General features: G+C 54.5%; 1 protein-coding gene across 1 annotated transcript; it reads right to left on the reverse strand.

Moving 5' to 3' along the window:
• Window positions 1-909: 909 nt before the first annotated feature.
• ABCB9 (ATP binding cassette subfamily B member 9) lies at window positions 910-14,469 on the reverse strand. The gene is made up of 12 exons (XM_032199157.1): window positions 14,417-14,469; window positions 12,399-13,083; window positions 11,979-12,093; window positions 11,468-11,598; window positions 9,866-10,071; window positions 9,115-9,312; window positions 7,493-7,621; window positions 6,341-6,529; window positions 5,571-5,744; window positions 4,054-4,213; window positions 3,557-3,693; window positions 910-2,671 (listed from the first exon to the last, which is right to left on the reverse strand). Exons 2-12 carry the CDS (start codon window positions 13,003-13,005, stop codon window positions 2,333-2,335), a joined length of 2,385 nt encoding a protein of 794 aa, XP_032055048.1. The 5' UTR covers window positions 13,006-13,083; window positions 14,417-14,469; the 3' UTR covers window positions 910-2,332.
• Between the last annotated feature and the right edge of the window lie 2,800 nt (window positions 14,470-17,269).

A 17,269-nucleotide genomic window follows, 5' to 3' on the forward strand; every position in this document is an offset into this window, starting at 1 on the left:
ACTGGGAGTACAATGCTGGGATTATCATCACAACATGCTTGGAAGGCAGGGCTCCCTTCCCCAAATTCACTGTAGCCTTTGCAATAAAACTAATCCATGTGTATCCTCAGATTCTTCTTATTGCAGCACTGCCTGGGAGGCCACACACATCAGGATCTAATTTTCTTTTCTGCCATCTCATGTAATAGTGAGCATTGTCCTAACAGCACTTCTCAGGGTGTTGGCTTCCCTAATTCCCAGGTTACATGACTTTATTTTTTTTTCTTCCAGTTTTTCAATTAAGCAGCAATCAATTCCATTTCTATAACCCTAGAAATCTGCTCAGTCGCTGATAAGAACACAGAATTGCTTGCCCTCCAGCACTGGGTGGAACCCCCTCTTTATACCCACAGTGAATATTAGCATCAGGCAGGAACATACTGGCCACTTACTGAAATGGTGCGGAGAAATGATTTCAGTGAGCTTTTGCAGCATGATAGAGGTTTCACGAGTGGAGGAAGATAAGACAAAGAGAGCTCTCTTCCTTCCAAGGCACGGATTTTTATCCTATCACAAAAGCAAGCAGCTGAAAAGACTCCAGCCACAAAGCCCTGTGCTTTGACAACAGTCAGACTGCCTGTCCTTTTGTGTGGGACTGATTGCCAGATGGGATCCGAGATGGAAACAAGTTCTTAAACAAGTTATACCTAGTGTGATGGTTCACGGTCATTATCAGATGCTGAAGGCTGTTACATACCTCATTCTCCATAGGTACTTCTTGTTATTCCCCATGAGGGAACCAGAACATGTGTGGTAAGCAGCTGTATCCATCCATCATCTCAGATGAACATTACCTTGAAAAACCCAGATGTTCTGAATGCAAAAAAAAAAACAAAACAACAAAACATCCCCCACTAGACTGGCTCAATGTTGAGTGGCAGAGGTAGTATTTTATTTTTGTTTGAGCATCCCTCCTCAAGGACACTAAAGAGTTTGTAAAACATCACTGAACGAAATCAAAACAGTGCGAACAACGAAACTGCAAAACTGCCAAAAAGTAAAACACAGCAGCATTCAAATACTGAAAAACATGAGAGCTAAAGTGCTTGAGATCATTTCTTAACTATGCACAGTCTGAGTCAATCTTTCCCACAAAATCCAATGCTATTTTTCAATAGCATCTGCCTGGCTGCATAGGTTTCTTCACCAATCTATGGCAGCATTAACACTACTAAGCCAGAGCTATCACACGAAAGGACTAGGAGCAATATATGTCTTTCTTTCCCTCTTACTAAAAGTTAATAAATAGTACTCAAAGAAACACATTTCACAGTTCAGGCAGCGGAAGTCTGACTTCCAGGAAAGTGACTGTACGGATTTCCCATGCAGTGAAATCACTTGCATTGCCTGAAGCTGAACAAAGCTTTGGTGGGTTCTATAAAGTGCTGTCTTTTAGTATTTTATGCCTGTCTTTAGTAGTGTTTTTTTTCAAACCAGCACCGGGTTTGTGAGTTTAAAAAAATACTGAAGTAACAGACTGAATTTCAGTGGACACTGGAGCCAGACAGACATTGTACAGTGCACACAGAAATATAATAATAATTAAAAAAATCCCTAACCCAATTATGGTAAAACTCTTCGTCCTTAAAAAGAAAACCAAACACCCACCAAGCACCAAGAGTAAATCTGAAAGCAACACCTGCCTCCTGGTCCCCTGGCTCATTCCAGGAAGGATGATTACTACGTGAAACAAGCTCAGCAGCAATGGTTGTGAGCCTGAGCCTGCAGGCACTCAGTGCAAAACTCTCCCAGCATTCAGCCCCATGGAAGGGATCCCATTTTCCCCGAAGCTGAAGGGAGCTCCCTACAGACTTCAGCAGACTTTGGACTGACCCCATAGATTGACAGCAGGAGCAGGACCTTGTTTTACAGTCGCTGCTTTTCTACCCAGCCAAGAAAGCCACCCCCTGAAATTCCTGGAGGGGTTTTCAACCTTCCCCTCCATGCATGCATTTAACATCCAGTACAGTTAATAGCAGTTACACATGCATATCAATGGGAGAAAAGTCCCAGTCGAGAGGAATTACTGGTAGTAAGAAAAGAAACCCAGTAGAAATGCTGAGAATGGCTAAAGACCCAACTCCCCAGTCGGTTTCCCTGTTTAACCAGCAGGCATCTGCCCCGCCGGGCTGTACTGCAGGAAGCTCTAGAAGTGTGTGGTTTTGTGTGCACGGCTGCGTGGCGCACGCGGGACGGGCGAACGGGTGGCGTTGTGCGGCGTGCCGGCCCGTCGGCAAGCTGCCTCCTGCCTCGGCATCCCAGCAAGCGTCTCCAGCGCCGGCCCTCGCCGCTCTCACTTGTGAGCTGTGTTGTTATAATCGTCCTGCGCCGTGGCCGGGAGGGAATGGTCTATCCTGAACTCTTCCTCCAGCCCGCTGGGTGCCTTCGCTGAATCTCCCCGGGCTTCGGGTTGGTGGCCGCCCGTGCCGCCCGCCTCGAGCCCCAGGATCTGTCTCTGCACCAGCTTGGAATAAAGCCCTCCTTCTTCCATCAGCTCCTTGTGCGAGCCCTGCTGCACCACGCGGCCCTTGTCCAGCACAATGATGTTGTGTGCCTTCTCCACAGTGCTCAGCCTGTGAGCTATGACGAGCACGGTGTGGTTCTGCAAATCGCCGTAAATTGCCTGCTGAATCTGCACGGGAGGAAAAGCTGTTAGTGCATGAGCATCGCTGCCACCGCTTTGGGAGGGGAGAAGAGCAGCTTTGTGGCTCTGTGTTAAGAAATCTCTGGGCAGGAGGTTTGCTCTCCTCTGGCTACGCAGAGGACATGGGAGCAGGACTCCCTGTAGCACTACCAGCACCGGCATGTCCATCCTGGCTCTCAATGCCTAGCCACAAATCCTCTCAGTCCAGCCAGCTCACGGATGCGGTATGCACCCATCCACTGCCAGGAAAGGGCTAGGGTGGTTAAATGACAGGTCTGCTCTTGCATGCTGGGCTCTTGTTAGAGCTGGATGCAAATAAAGGCCACGCAGTGTTGGCACAGACTGCGGGAAGCTGATACCTGGGAAATGCAGCTGCTTAGAAAGGTGGGGCTGTTTCCTGGGAAGCTAACAAGGCAAACCAAGAGAGCAGCTTTCCAGCCAAGAGACAGACAAAGGCGCTAAGATCTGAAGGCTGGCAGATGGTCACCGGGCACACATCAAATTGACACCCCCAGCTATCCAAAACCAGCCCCAGGCCGGCATCAGATACCACGCATGATGCTGAGGACAGTGCTCTGCTGCTGGTAGAGCCATTTGGTTGTCACATCCCAGTGAGGAAAACCACGGCACATCTCACAGAGCTCAGGGCCTTTCCTGCAAGTATGGCTGGTTCGGTGCCTCAGCTGGGATTTCAGCTTGGGTAGTCCTACCCTGCCTACTGCAGAACCATTTTTAGAGTCTTTCCGTGCGTCTTGGCCCAAAAAGCTGCACGGTGTTGCTGTATGCCAGCTAACACTTCGCACACTTCAGCAGCTGGCAGGGATCCTGACCTGAGAGGGCTTGGCAGGCCCCGACACCCGGTCACCCACTCACCGCGTGTTCGCTCTCTGCATCCAGCGCGCTCGTGGCTTCGTCCAGGATGAGGATGGGGGGCGTTCGGATCAAGGCCCTGGCAATAGCCACTCTCTGCTTCTGGCCACCCGACAGCTGAGCTCCTTTTTCGCCTGCCTCTGTTGGATCAAGAGAGAAAAAGGGGGCAAAATAAAAATCAAGAGCTGCCACCAAGTTCAGCGCCCAGCCAACAGCACCAGGATGGTGGCACGCTTTGAAGCAAAGACCAGATAAATGCTACGGCTCCTGCTCACTTGGCAGATTAATTTAAATGTATTAAACACCTGCAAGGCTACAGTCCTTCCCTCCGGCAGCAAGTTCTCCAAGTCCCAGGGTGTGAGGGACTGATGCTCATGGAAACAACCAAAGGAGGAAGTCCCCAAGCCTGGGAGATTATCCAGGTCCCAGCTTCCCTCTCTGCCTTCTCATGGTCCCCTAGGTACAACTCAGGGTCAGGGCAAAGGGAGGGATGTCAGTACCTGTGTGGTAGCCGTCCTGTAGCTCCGTGATGAAGGCATGGGCGTTAGCCTTCTGGGCAGCCTGAACAACCGACTCGAAGGAGGCCGAAGCTAAGCCGTAGGAAATATTATCAGCAATGGAGCGAGCAAACAGCACCGGCTCTTGGCTCACCAAGGAGATCTGCAGAAAGAAAGGGAAGAGCAGGCAGTAAGGAGCTGGAGACACGACGTCTGACATCTCAGATCAGCAGCATTTGTTCCTGCCAGGTAAGGACTTGAGTGGGCAGAGCCCCACCATTAAACTGAGAGACAGAAATTCCTCAATGTGAGCTTCCAGCGACGCTGGTACTGACAGGGTGCTGGGAGGCTGCTGCATAGGAAAGAAAACGCAGGCAGTGCTGGTATGTTGGCACCTCAGATGGGCACCCCCTGTCCAGCACCCTGCTGTGGTTTTGCTCCAAGCCCATAATTCCCAGCACTGTCTGCTCTTCCCAGTATGGGAAACCAGTTGCTGGGACAAGGCAGACCGGACAGACCTCCCAAAATCTTGCTGATTTCCCGTTCAAGGCTAGTTGTCACAAATGGGCCCTGTGAATAATCCCCCCTGCGTCTTATAATCCAAAATTAGGAAGTTCTGGACATAGCTGATGCAATTCCTTAATTGCTTAGCAACGGTCTCCCTGCCCCACTGTACAGCCATCGCTGCTCACTCTCAAATTCCGCCTTTGTTAAACAGCCTATATTGAAATAAATTGAACCCTCCAAATTATTGCTCAGAACGGGACGTGAAGAGAGCCAGCAGGATACGGTCATATTTTAATTGACTTCTCCCCATGCTCCTAACACCACACCAGGCCTGCTAAGCTGAAAGACTTGCTTGTCTTTTAGTTTTCACTCAGTACAGGCAGGGAATGTAAATTAGTCACACTGACTTTGGCTTTCCAGCCTGCTTCTGATCAATTGTTTTCAGGTTTTCCTGCTGACTTGCGAGGCCATTCACTCTGGGGGCAAACAAAGCGAGCAGTTACTTGCAGAGGAGATGGAGACTGATCTGTGCTGACGTGCAGACAAGAGACAAGGGGCCCAAACCCCTCTCTCCTGGGGAAAGCACCCAGCCCCTCCACTGCTCCTGCTGCTGCTGGCATCCTGAGCAGTTTAAATCCCAAAATCTCATCTGAGAATTACTTTGAGATCTTAAGGTGGAACATGCTGGAGGACTGTAAAACACTTTTTCCAAACTCAGTTTAGACTGTAATTAATCAAACAGTGAAAACCGTATTTCTAATGGGTTGGCCAAAAAATACAAAAACACAACATGTTGCTTGTCCTGGTTTTGGAAGACTTCCCCCTCCCCACGAACCGATCACTGCCCCTTTCCCTTCTGCCCCCACAATCTAAATTTGTTTCCTGGGCCACCTCCAGCTTTCCAGACATTTCGGAGGCTGCCAGCTCAAATCCACAGCCACATGCACCACTGCCATCCATCCCCTCCGACCACGGCAGGCGCTAGCTAGAAGACACGTAGCAGTCGCTCGTACCACTGAGTGCAGGTACTTGTGATCGTACATGTTAATGGGACGCCCGTCGAGCAGCACCTGCCCGTCTTGCAGAGGGTAAAAGTTCTCCAGGATGTTGACACAGGAGCTCTTCCCGCTGCCCGAGGGGCCCACCAGCGCCGTCACTTTGCCGGGGTGCAGGGTGAAGGACACGTTCTGCAACACGGATGGGAGAGTGTGGTCAGGTGCTGGCCTTCACCAAGGTCCTGGGGCAGTGCTTTGGGCACTGTGCAGGGGATTTAGCCAAACTGTGGTCCCCACCTTGATGGCGAGCTGCTTCAGACATCTCGCCTACAAAAGACTAGCTGTTTGCTTCTCCTCCCAGCTCCCTTCCTCCAAGGAAGCAAGAAGCCTGCAAGCTCGCTTTGAATTTGCCTGCTTGCGTGGCAGGACCTCCAAGAACTGCACGGCTTTGCTGTCTCGCCCTGCCCTGTGACCCCAGCCCCTCTCTCACATGGAAGCAGCCTGAGACAACTTGGCACAAAGCCCTGTACCACGCTGACATGTTCAACGTCTGAGCTGGGAACAAGGGTTTTATTAATAAAACTCCTTCCCTGTAAGGAAAGGCAGCTCTGGACACCCACTGTTCATTATGATCTGTTTGCCAGCATCCCACTGAGCCTGCCTTTATGCATCTCCAGAAGGGCAGCTGACCTTCCCTGTGGGCTGGGGATCAATTACTGTCGTGACAGAGGAATATCGTGATAGGAATATCCTCCTGATGGGGAGTTCTCTGCACTGGTGGGGCTCACCTGGAGGACCTGCGTGGCAGAGCGAGTGCGGTAGGAGAATGTCACGTTTCTGAACTCCACCTTCCCATCCACGTGGTCCGGGGCCAGAGACCCATCGTTCACCATCGTTGGCTTGCGGTCGATGAACTCGAACACCTTCTCAGCAGCTCCCACCCCCTGCATCAGGCCGCTGTAGACGGAGCCCACGGACTGGAAGGGAAGAGGCAACGAAGAAACCCTCTCAAGTGATGGAAACAGCAATCACAGCCACTCGTGAGGAGAGTGGTCAAAGTGTTTCCAAATCCATCACCTGACGTTAACTAGAAGCAGACAGAGAAAGAAAGCTCTTACCCTCACCCAAGGTTTATTCCTCTCTGGAATAACGCCCCATCACGCTGGCCCTTCTCTGTTAAACCCAGAAGTGCCGAACAGCCTGTACTGCAACTGCCCCTCCCATCGGAGGAAGAAAAAAAACAAAAACCCAAACCATACGAAATGCACACCAAAACCACAGCCTGGAAACACCACCAGAGCCTGCAGTTATCAGCACAGATGGTGACAGCTGGGCGAGCTGTCTCCGGCTCTGCTCTGTCACTGAAGCACCGCTGAAACCAAACTTGGCTGCGAGGAAACCTGGACTTGCTAATTTCTGCCTCAATTAGCCAAAATGACACCTTGGCGAGGGGGAGGCAGCCCTGGGTGGGCTCCACTGTCCCGCCCACAATCCCAGCTCACTAACACGCTGCCAACACAGCAGCTTGCAGCCTGTTCCAGGGAAGTTAAAAAAAAATAAAGTAATGTAATTAAGCTCTTAATGAACCCTGAAATTTAACAGGCAGACGCACAATCTCGGCATCCTTCATACCACGAAACGTGCTTGGGAGACAGCCAGGATTCTCCTGTTCAGCGGGGCCAGCCCAAACCTTTTGGTGCTGATTGCCTTATTGGTGCTGAGCTGCTCTGGGTGCTTTCAGGTGTCCAGGCGTTAGCAGTGGCTGTGTTTGTGGGGCCACAGTGGGATGGGAGCAGGGAGCAGAGGGCACACAGGTGGGGGAAGCTGCCCGTGTGGCAGGGTGGGCAACACCGGGTCTAATCCTGCAACTGCAGAGACTGGGAACATCTGGAAGACGAACATCACCTTGATACGGGGTGTCCCAGAGGGATCAGGCTCACCTCCATGCAGTCTCCCAAGACGAACTCATAAATGATGAAGGATATCAGGTTTCCGCTTGTCATTTGCCCAGAGATCACGAGGTGCCCGCCGTAGTAAAGGATGCTGACCTGGACCACCAGGAGGGTCAGCTGAAAGCAAGCAAACAGCCCCAAATCAGCAAGGACGACCGATGTTTTGGTGTTGCTGTAGTTACCCACACAACAGCCCACAGCTCAGGAGCTGACATTTATTCTTTGAGCCCCAAACCAAGCATCCTTGACAGCGCATGGCTGACAGCAGCGAGGATGGATATGAGAAGGGAAAAACAACTCAGGTACTTGGGCTGGGATCTTTCAGCAAAACAGGAGTCCAGAGGGGCAACAGCCAAGGAAGGAGAATTTATCTGAAATCACAGTGCCTCATCGATGTCTCTTGAGCTAATATCCTCAAGGATAATGATCCATGCTCGAATTACCCAACACATGCAGTCACCTCGCCACTAAAATAAACTCTGTTACATGACTGTGACACATTTTAATTTAGAGCACCAAACCAAGCCAAGAGCTAATGCACAAAATCCCTGCAGCACAACCTCAGCTCTCGCTTGAGATCAGTGTGTGGGGGTGCCACCTACTCCGCGGAGACAGCTCAGCCCTGACGTGACAGATAACAGCCCTGTGCCTTTAGTCAGCCTGCTTCTTTCCACGCAATGCCCAGCGCTCTGTGCAACGTTTGCCACGCAGGCTGCTACTGGGGAAAAGTTCCTTTTCTCTCCACCAAGATCTGACCTTAAGATCCTCAGTTTCCTCTGAGAAAGGCTCCGCGAGGGCTGTGCTAAATCCGTCAGCTTCTTTTTATGTGAGCCCCACAGGAGCAGTTTTGATGGTTTTGGACTCCTTTGATTCAGCGGGATCTGTTCTGACCCAGTTCTTGCTGCTGGCTTCACCTGGTTGTGTAGGAACAATGCTAGAAATGCTCCGATTTTGCTTCCAGCTTTGGGAACCCGTAAGCCTCCCACAGCTGCACGAGGGCGTCATACCTCAAAAAACCTTTCAACAGCATCCCTGAAGTCGTGTGGGTAAGGGCAGCCCGACACGAGGGCTTTGCACTGCCTTAGCTGCTGGTGCAGAAGCCCTGGACCATCTGGTCCCAAGCAGTGAAAAAAACACCTTGCAAATAAAAATAAAACACAACAAAACAAAAAAAATCAGCAGCCTCCCCTCACCACTGCCCCCACACAGAAGATCCCTGTTTCTGAGCAGAGGCTCAACCAACGCAGCGGCTGCTTCCTGGCTGGAGCAGCCGGAGATGAGCTGGCACAGGCATGCAATGCAGCAACCCGAAAACACGGGGTTTTCCACGACCTTGAGCAGTTATCAGTGATATTTTTATTTACAGGAGAAAGCAGACTGCTCAGTGGCGTGATGCAATGCTGCCCTAAGGGGGAACGGAACGTATTTTCGATGAGTTCAAAAAAAATAATAAAAAATATCAAGAGATGGTGGTTTACTGGCAGCAGACACCAAGGCTGGGCTCATCCCACAGAGCTCTCTGAGAGCGTGGAGCAGCACGGACCTCACACCACGCGTAGTTTGTCACCTGAAGTGATGTCCCCTACCCGTCCCTAGTGCTGGACACCTACCCCGCTGGACCACACGTAGTAGGTGTAAGCCAGGGCCTCGCGCTTGTTCAGTTTGTACACCTGCTGCAGCTTCTGCCAGTACACGTTGGCCTCTGTCTCCTCGTTTGCAAAGCTGCGGACGGTCTTCATGGCAGAGATGGTCTCTTCGGCGGTGTTGTTGGCCTTGGCCAGGGCATTCTGCACGTCCTTGGAGAGTTTCTGCAAGGAGCAGAAGCACAGGGAGCTCAACACACATCCAGCTGCCCTTTCTCAGGCTCAGGAGACAGCACGGTGGCATATTCCAAGGCTATGGACTGAGCCAAGGCTGAGCACTGGGATGCATCCCCCACCTCAGGACAGTGGGGCACGTGGTGTAAGACTTGTGTGGGCCACAGGCTGTAGCATTAACCACGGGGGACAGGCCTTTGGCATAGAAATGGAGCTTGGGGCTAGGTTTAACCCTCCACCCGAGTCACTCCAAAGGGAGAGGAGAGGAGAGGACATTCAGCAGATGAACGAGCAGGCACATATGGGACATCTTGTGGGCAAGCTACCTCTCCTGTCAGCTCCTGAGCACGAAGATAACAGCCAGGCCTATGCTAATCTGCCCACATAGCTGTAACACTGTCCTTCTGCCCCCACTGCAGCCAGCAAAACACCCCAATATCAATCCCTGCAGCTCCAAGGCCACCCACAGTCCCCACAACAGCTTCCCAAGGGGGCCAGCCCAGCGCTGTGGCACACGACAGCCACACCAGCCCCTCCTGCCTACCTTGTAGTACTTGCCGTAGACGTCGGACACCAGCATGATGATGGGGAAGCCCATGAAGGTTACGAGCGAGAGCTTCCACGAGAGGCTGAACATGAAGAAGATCACCCCCGTGGCCTTCACGACGTTGCGCAGGAAGATGTTGATGTTCTGGGAGACCAGGTCGCTCACGATGGTCGTGTCTGACGTCAGGCGGGAGATGACGTCCCCTGCAGGACCGAGGGGTTGGGGAAGGGAGAGAGGGGACATATCACCACAGCAGGTCAATGCCTGGCTGTGTCCCATGTCCCATGATGGGACCACACACAGCAGTCCTGGCAGATGGAGGTCCTCACCCAGCCCAGGCCCTGACTGGGGGTTTGCTGAACAGCATGGACGGGGATCCACAACAGTGGATGAGAAGCAAAGCAGAGGAGCTCAGGCTGCTGGATGCACACGGGACATGAAATGCATCCAAAAGCACAAACTACATCCTCGTGTCACTCAGGACATCTGCAGAACTAAGGGGACTGCCTCTGCACTATACCCTGGAGGGCACCCTGTGGGCACACAGGCTGCCACGTGGGTGTTCACTGGGCTGAACACCCCTCTGGAGCTGTCACCCCAGCCCCCAGCTCATTTCTGAATGATGCCAGGAGCCCTCCACGAGCCTGCCAGGGGCTGCTGGCACCTTTCCCTGCTGTCCTCGCAGGACCAGAAGCACTCCTGGCACAGCACGCCCCGCAGAGCACGAGGCAGCTTTGGGTTTAGCTGTGTGTCCTGCAGCCTGGAGGAGGCCCAAGTGACCTGGAGGATGTGGGTGTGACAACTAAGGACAAAGCTCCTGCAGTGGAGATGAACATTAAGAGCCAGCAAACACCACCCTGAATTTCTAAGTACTTGGCCTGTCTTCGAGTGCAGCCAGGGCCGAATCCCCGTACTGAGCAACTGCTAGTCCAGGGTTACTGGATCCCACTTCCAGTAACATCTCCAGTGTCCTCAGCTACCAGGGCAGCTTGCAACGATTGCTAAATAGAGCGGTAACCTCAAAACTAAAAATATCGCCAGGAAGAAATTAAGTGTGGGAAAAGTTGCAGCCGACTGGGACCACGCCAGAATGACACAGCCGGGGACGGGACTGAGTGGCAAGCTGGGAAAGCCACAAGCAAGCACAGCAAGCTTTACACGCCCAAGGTTTCCAGTGCCTGGAGCAGAGATGGAGGGCAGCTGATCAGTGGGAACTGAAGGGAGGTGCAGGAAGGGGAAAAGAGGTGTTTTGGAGATGACATGGCCAGAGATGAATGTGTCAGCCCCAGGGCTGCTGGATGTCAGTCAGGTTGATGGCAGAGTGACATCCTCAAGGTGCTGGGCAATCCTGACTCCATGGCAGGGAGGTACCCAAAAGGTTGAAAAAATAAAAATAAAAATAAAAATAAAAATAAAAATAAAAATAAAAATAAAAATAAAAATAAAAATAAAATAATAGCTTTCTATCCCCATTTCTAAACACAAGCATTTGGGTGCCACTTCCAGCTACCTGCCAGGAGGGCAAACCAAGGGGAAAAATACCGTACGCTGGGACGGGATGGAGGGACTAGAGCAAACCCAGGGGAAAGGGGAACCCACCTGTACGGTTCTCATCAAAGAAACTCATCTCTTGGGACACCAGCGACCTGAAGAGGCAGTTGCGGAGGCGGATGTTCAGCCTTGCAAATATGAGCGTAAAAACGCCGCCCCGGATACCTGCGGCAAATGAGCTAATTGCAGATAAGAAACGTTATAGACCAGTGGACACGAAACCCACTCCTCAGCAACACAAACACACCAACGCCCACGCCGAGGGCTTGGGCAATGCTGTGCCGGTACCGTTTCCACCCCGGGAAGTGATGGTGTTACCAACCCCACAAGGGGGCACTGGTCCTAACCCCAGCAATGACACCCGTCAGGACGGGACACGGTGCTGCCAGGACAGCCTTCCCTGGGGGACCCATCCCCTGTGCCTGCTCCTGCTCCCCCACCATGGGTAGATGGACGAGGAGGGCTATGCGATGGCCTCCCCACCGCCACCACGGCCTCGCAGCACTGTGAAGCACCGAGAAGCCAAAACGCATCCCTGGGCGCCAGCCCCCGCGATTACCTTCCTATGGCGAGCAGCGACATGACCAGCACCGCCGTGGAGAAGCGGTCCATGCTCTTCTGCACCACGATGCCGTCGATGGCCAGCCCCGTGTAGTAGGGCAGGAAGGTCTCTCCTGCACGGGAACATAGGACGAGAGGTTACAGACACACCACAGGACCTGCATTCCCAGCCACGAAGGCCCTTGGCCAACCCCATCCCCACCATGGAGATATTCATACCTCACGTGAGATGTACCAGGAGGCACAGCCCTCAGCAACACGTCCCATTTCCCATTGCATTTTATCCTCCACTGTACATTTTGCCCTTTTAACCATTCCCCCAGCCCGTTTAGGAGGTGTCACCCATCTCAGGAGCCCCCTGTGTGGCTCCTTCCCTCCCGACGAGGGGCAGACGGCCCCCTCCAGCCCCTCTGCTCACCCAGCGCAGCCACCAGGAGGAAGAAGGAGGCGATGCCCAGGAAGAAGGCGTCCGGCTTGGTGTATGACAGCAGCTTGTGGATGGTGGGACCCGCCGCCTCCTCCCGCTTGTCCCGGGGGGAATCGCAGCTCTCCTCCGCCTCGGTGCGGGACTCGGAGCTGGGCCCCAGCGCCTCGCGGGAGGACGTCACGCAGGCCAGCAGCTGCCACAGCCCGAAGGTGGCCGCCAAAGCCACGTAGGTCCAGGCAAAGAGCCCCCAGAACCAGGGGTCCTTGATGGTCCTGCGCACCTCCGAGTAGAGCAGCAGCTTCACCATCATGTAGATGCCCATGAGGAGGCAGACGACGGCGATGAAGGTCCGCGAGGCCCTGAGGCGCCGGGGGCCGTAGGCTGTGTTGGTGGCCACCCCGATGGAAGCCCCCAGCAGCACGCAGCTGCGGTAGAGGCAGCCCCCCCAGACGTCCAGCAGCGAGTTGAAGATGTTGAAGTGCCGCAGGTCCTGCAGGATGTCCCGGCCGCCCCGGCCGTGGGCGTAGAGCAGCGTGGTGACCGCCACATCGACCCCGCTCAGCACCAGCGTGCTGGCCACCGCCTTCCAGGCACGCATCCTCCTGGCCGGGTTGGGAGCCACCGAGGCGGTGGGGGGGACGGTTCTAGTGCAGGGAGGACATGGCCACGGTGTCCTCTGCGTGGGGTGAGAAGAAGGGGATGGGGTTGGTGTTCGCCACCAGGAGGTGGTGGGGAAAGGGGAGCAGGGTGCGAGTGCCTGTAGGGAAAGCCACAGCAACCACCCTGCATCCTGATCCCAAACACCGCTATCTGTTCCTTCGTGCCCTCCTCTTCCCCTCTGTATATGCTCTGAGATAATTTCATGGAATTGAACGCCCAAATGAAGACAAATTCCCCCTCCCACATCTCTCCATCCATCCTAAATCCTAAGCCTGAAACCTCCCCTTGCATCTCAGTAGGAAACTTCATCCTCGCTTGCTGTGATGGCCCTGGGCCCACCCTGAGGTCCCAGCTGGGCGATGCCGGGACACGGGCACAGGCCCACGGGGCCAGGACATCTGTGTAGCCCTCGTGCCCTGCGCTATGGAGCCGTGTGCTTATTGAACCCAGATATTTGGGATCTGAGGGTCCCTCCCTGCTTTCCCTGGGAGGGAGCTGAAATCATGCACTTGATCAAAACCCTATGAAAACGAATCAAAGCAGAAGGGAGAGCAGCTCTGCTTTGTAACAGCTTCTCCTCTTAGAAAACCAACAAAAAATGCATTATCTCCAAAAAATGCATTATCAGTGGTGTCTTGAGGCCCCTTCCAACCCCTACAATCCTGTGATTACAGCTCCAGGAGCCACAGCACCCTCCCAAATAACCATTTGGGACAACCCTCCGAACGTGCTGCATAAAATTCAGAGGCTGCATAAAATTCATTAAAAAATCACGAGGGAAAACTACAAAGCAGCTGGAAACCCACAGCCGCATCCCACGGGAGAGGGAGGCTCCGAGGTGGGACACCGCCCTTGCTACCACGCGGGGCTCCGACCCCACGCGGGGATGCTTGGGACCGGCTCCGAAGTGACATAAAAAGCAGTTAAAAAAATAAAATTAAAAAAGCGGGACTTCCTTCCTGCCCACCTGAGCCATGCCCAGAGGTGCTGCGCTTCAGGACGAGGCAGCGTGACCGATCCACCCGGGAGCAGCCCCGTGGAGCAAGGAAGGGCCGTACAAAGGCCCCCCGCGATCCGTGGGCACCGGGGCGTTGCGGGGTCCACGGAGAGCCCAAAAGGGTGCCCGTGTATGGGGTCTTGCCCCACCCCAGCATCCTCCCACCCACCTACCCGCACAACCCACGCAGGCAGCTTTTCCCCGCGCCGCACCCCCTTTTCCCACCAACCGCCACCTCCGCCCACCCCTCCGTGCTCCGGCCATTCCGCAAAACCCCTCAAAACCGGCGCGGAGCCCCCCAAAACCCTCCCAAATCCCAACCCACGCAGCGCGCCCCAGCCCCGCTCCCTACCTGCGGCGGCTCCGGCGCCGGCGCGCCCGCTGCGGGAGAAGGTCGCGGGTGGGCGGGGCTTATCCCAACAAACCACGCCCATCTCCCCCTTAGCCACGCCCCCTCGCTGCGGCGCTTTCCCGCCGGCGCCACCGTGTGCCGGGAACGGAGGGTGACCAAAGGGGGGGGGGGGGGCACCGGTGTCGCCCTCCGGTGTCACCCCCCCGGTGTCCCCCAGCCCTGCACCGCCTTGGTCAGGGTCCCCTCCCCGCACCCTGCAAAATTTCACAAAATTTATTTTATTTGGGTAGGAAATAAGAGGGAAAAGATGAAAGGGCCCTAAACCGGGCTTGGCGGGGTTTTATATTGACCCCAAATACAAGGAAACGTCAAACCCGGCTTGATGGGGTTTTAAATTAGCCCCTAGTAATTAACCCCTACTACAAGGAGTGCTGCGAGGGGTCTGTTTTCAAGAAATCTGGTTTATAAATGTTTTTGAGCCCAGATAAGCTCGTGCCAGCACTCGGCCTCTTCCCTGCTCAGCACCCAGGTGGGTGACAAGTGACACCAGCGTGGCCTGGGTCAGGGGTCCTAGCACGGGACTTTAACAGGGTCTGCAACCCTGGCAGTGCGGGATCTGAGAGATTCCTGGAGTTCACCCCCTGTCTGGGGAGAACAGAAGGAAGAAGGCAGTTTTCTCCGCCTGGATAATCAACAAATGAGAATCTCGCGTTTCGTTGTCGATTTTAATTCTGCTAATGAGTGCTCACAACTAAACAGCTCGCTTCAAGCCATCCCCACGGCCACAGGGATGCAGCCAGACCTGGCGTGGCTCTTCCCGGGTCGGGCTGCCAGCGGGAAGGGCAGATTTAAGCTGGAGGAAGCAGACTGCGACCTGGTGAACGCCGCCTCCTTTCTGGTCCTTCCCCTCTCTGCCCCCAGATCGCTCCCCAGACCTCATTTCAATGATTCCCGTGTTGCAGGCGGAGCCTCGTGGCACCACCGAGCCCCCTGCTGCCCCCAGACGGGGATGGTGCCACTTCTCTGTGCCGTAGGGATGGTCCAAACCCAGACCAGGAAGGGACGGAGCAGAACTCCTTGTCTGAACCTTCCCCTTCCTCGCTCCCCAAGACAGAGCAGGTGCGTCCGCGCGCTGGGCTCCCACACAGCTGGGACACAGCCCTCGGGAACAGTTCATTCTGCTGGTCCCAGCCCCGCAGGACCCCCAGAAACTCCCCAGCAGCTAACTGGTTTTCTTCCCCCCGGCCATGCTCTGCTCAGGCGGCAGGACTGTCTCGATTTGGAAGGACACAAACTGGCCCTTCTTCAGCTTCTTGAGGGGAGAGGCGCCATTGCTCCCAAACACGTTGTCTTCCACTTTGAAGGCGAGAGAGGGCAGGCCCCGGCTTTTCCTCTTCATGCTCTTGCGCTCCCGCTTGTAGGCTGTGGTCATGTTGGCGATCACCTGTAAAGCAGAGGAGAGGCTGCTTAAAAAATCAGCTCAGCCCTGCTGCAACTCTGCGGGCAAAAGCTGTACCGACAGCGTCAGCACTGCTGGCGGCACCTCGAGGCACGGGAGGGACCAAACGAGGTCTTTCCACCTCATCAGCCCCGAACTCGCAGAACTCATGGTAAGAAATGACGATTTGTGGCTGTGCTCAGAGTTCGCCATCAGTAGAGGGCAGAATGGGATCTAGGCTGGAGCTTCAGGAAGCTCCGAGCACCTCCTGTCAACCACAGCTCCTGCTCCTGCCCCGTTTGCAGGTTGTACCAGCGACCCGGACACCAGACGGGGCAGGACACCTCAGTGTGACTTCGCCTACCTTTTTTTTTTTTTGGCACACAGGTCTCCAAGCACTTCCCAAAGGACACTGAGGCGATTTTTTGAGGCAGGAAACCAAGACATGGAGACAAAACACTTTGCCCAAGGTCACCCCACAAATTAGAGCCAGCCAGGAACTGAATGCTGGCCTCGCTCCTTGAATCCAGCCCATGGGGCCGCTGGCCTTCATGGGGGAGAGCCCACAGGCAAGGGACTCCTGTGGGGTGGCATTTCTGGGCAGACAGGGGGCTCAGCAGCAAGACTTACGATTTCTTTCACAGCATTCTGCTGCTCCTGCACGGCGGCTGTGAATGGCGGGAGGCCGTCTGCCTTGCTGGAGCTAACACCCTGCTCCTTGGAGTCCTTGACAAAATCCACCTGCAAGGCACAGACACGTGGGCGTCACCCCGTCACCGCACCAGCACCAAACCTCCTGCACGACTCCGCTCTGCCGAGAGGTTACCTCGGAGGACAGGCAGACGTATCTGTTGAACATGAGGAAGAAGGGGGTGTACTTGGTGGCGGCGTTGACCGAGGTGCGGAAATCGAAGAGCACGGGGTCGAGGTGGGCGTCCCACTCGCTGGGCTTCTCGCTCACCACGCTGCAGATGGAGGATCTCAGCACCTCGGCGCTGCGCTCGTCCAGGCTCGGGCAGTCGGCGGGGTCTGCGGGGGTGAGGATCTGTGAGATGTTCCAGCGCTCGCACAGATGCCGGCTGACCTGCAAAGGGCACCGCAGCAGTGAGCGGCCTCCCCGTGCCACGTGGCTGCAGGGGGAGGCACTCATAGCGCTGCCTGTAGCAAAAAAAAAATGGAGCAGAAACACTCCCTGAAGCCTGAGGTACTACAGGAGAGGGAGAAAGGTGTTAGCGGGCATGGCAAGCTCGCTGGAGAAGTCATGGCCTGACCAAGTATTTTGCAACAACCTTTGTAACTGAGCTTGAGGCTTCTCACAGCACTGGCAAACTGGGTTAATCCCAGCGTAGGGCAGAAAGCTCAGGGGCATCATCTCACGGGACTCTTTCTTCCGAGCAGAGAGGCTGCAGTGCAGC

Source organism: Aythya fuligula, chromosome 17 (genome assembly GCF_009819795.1).
Source record: "Aythya fuligula isolate bAytFul2 chromosome 17, bAytFul2.pri, whole genome shotgun sequence".
Taxonomy (NCBI): domain Eukaryota; kingdom Metazoa; phylum Chordata; class Aves; order Anseriformes; family Anatidae; genus Aythya; species Aythya fuligula.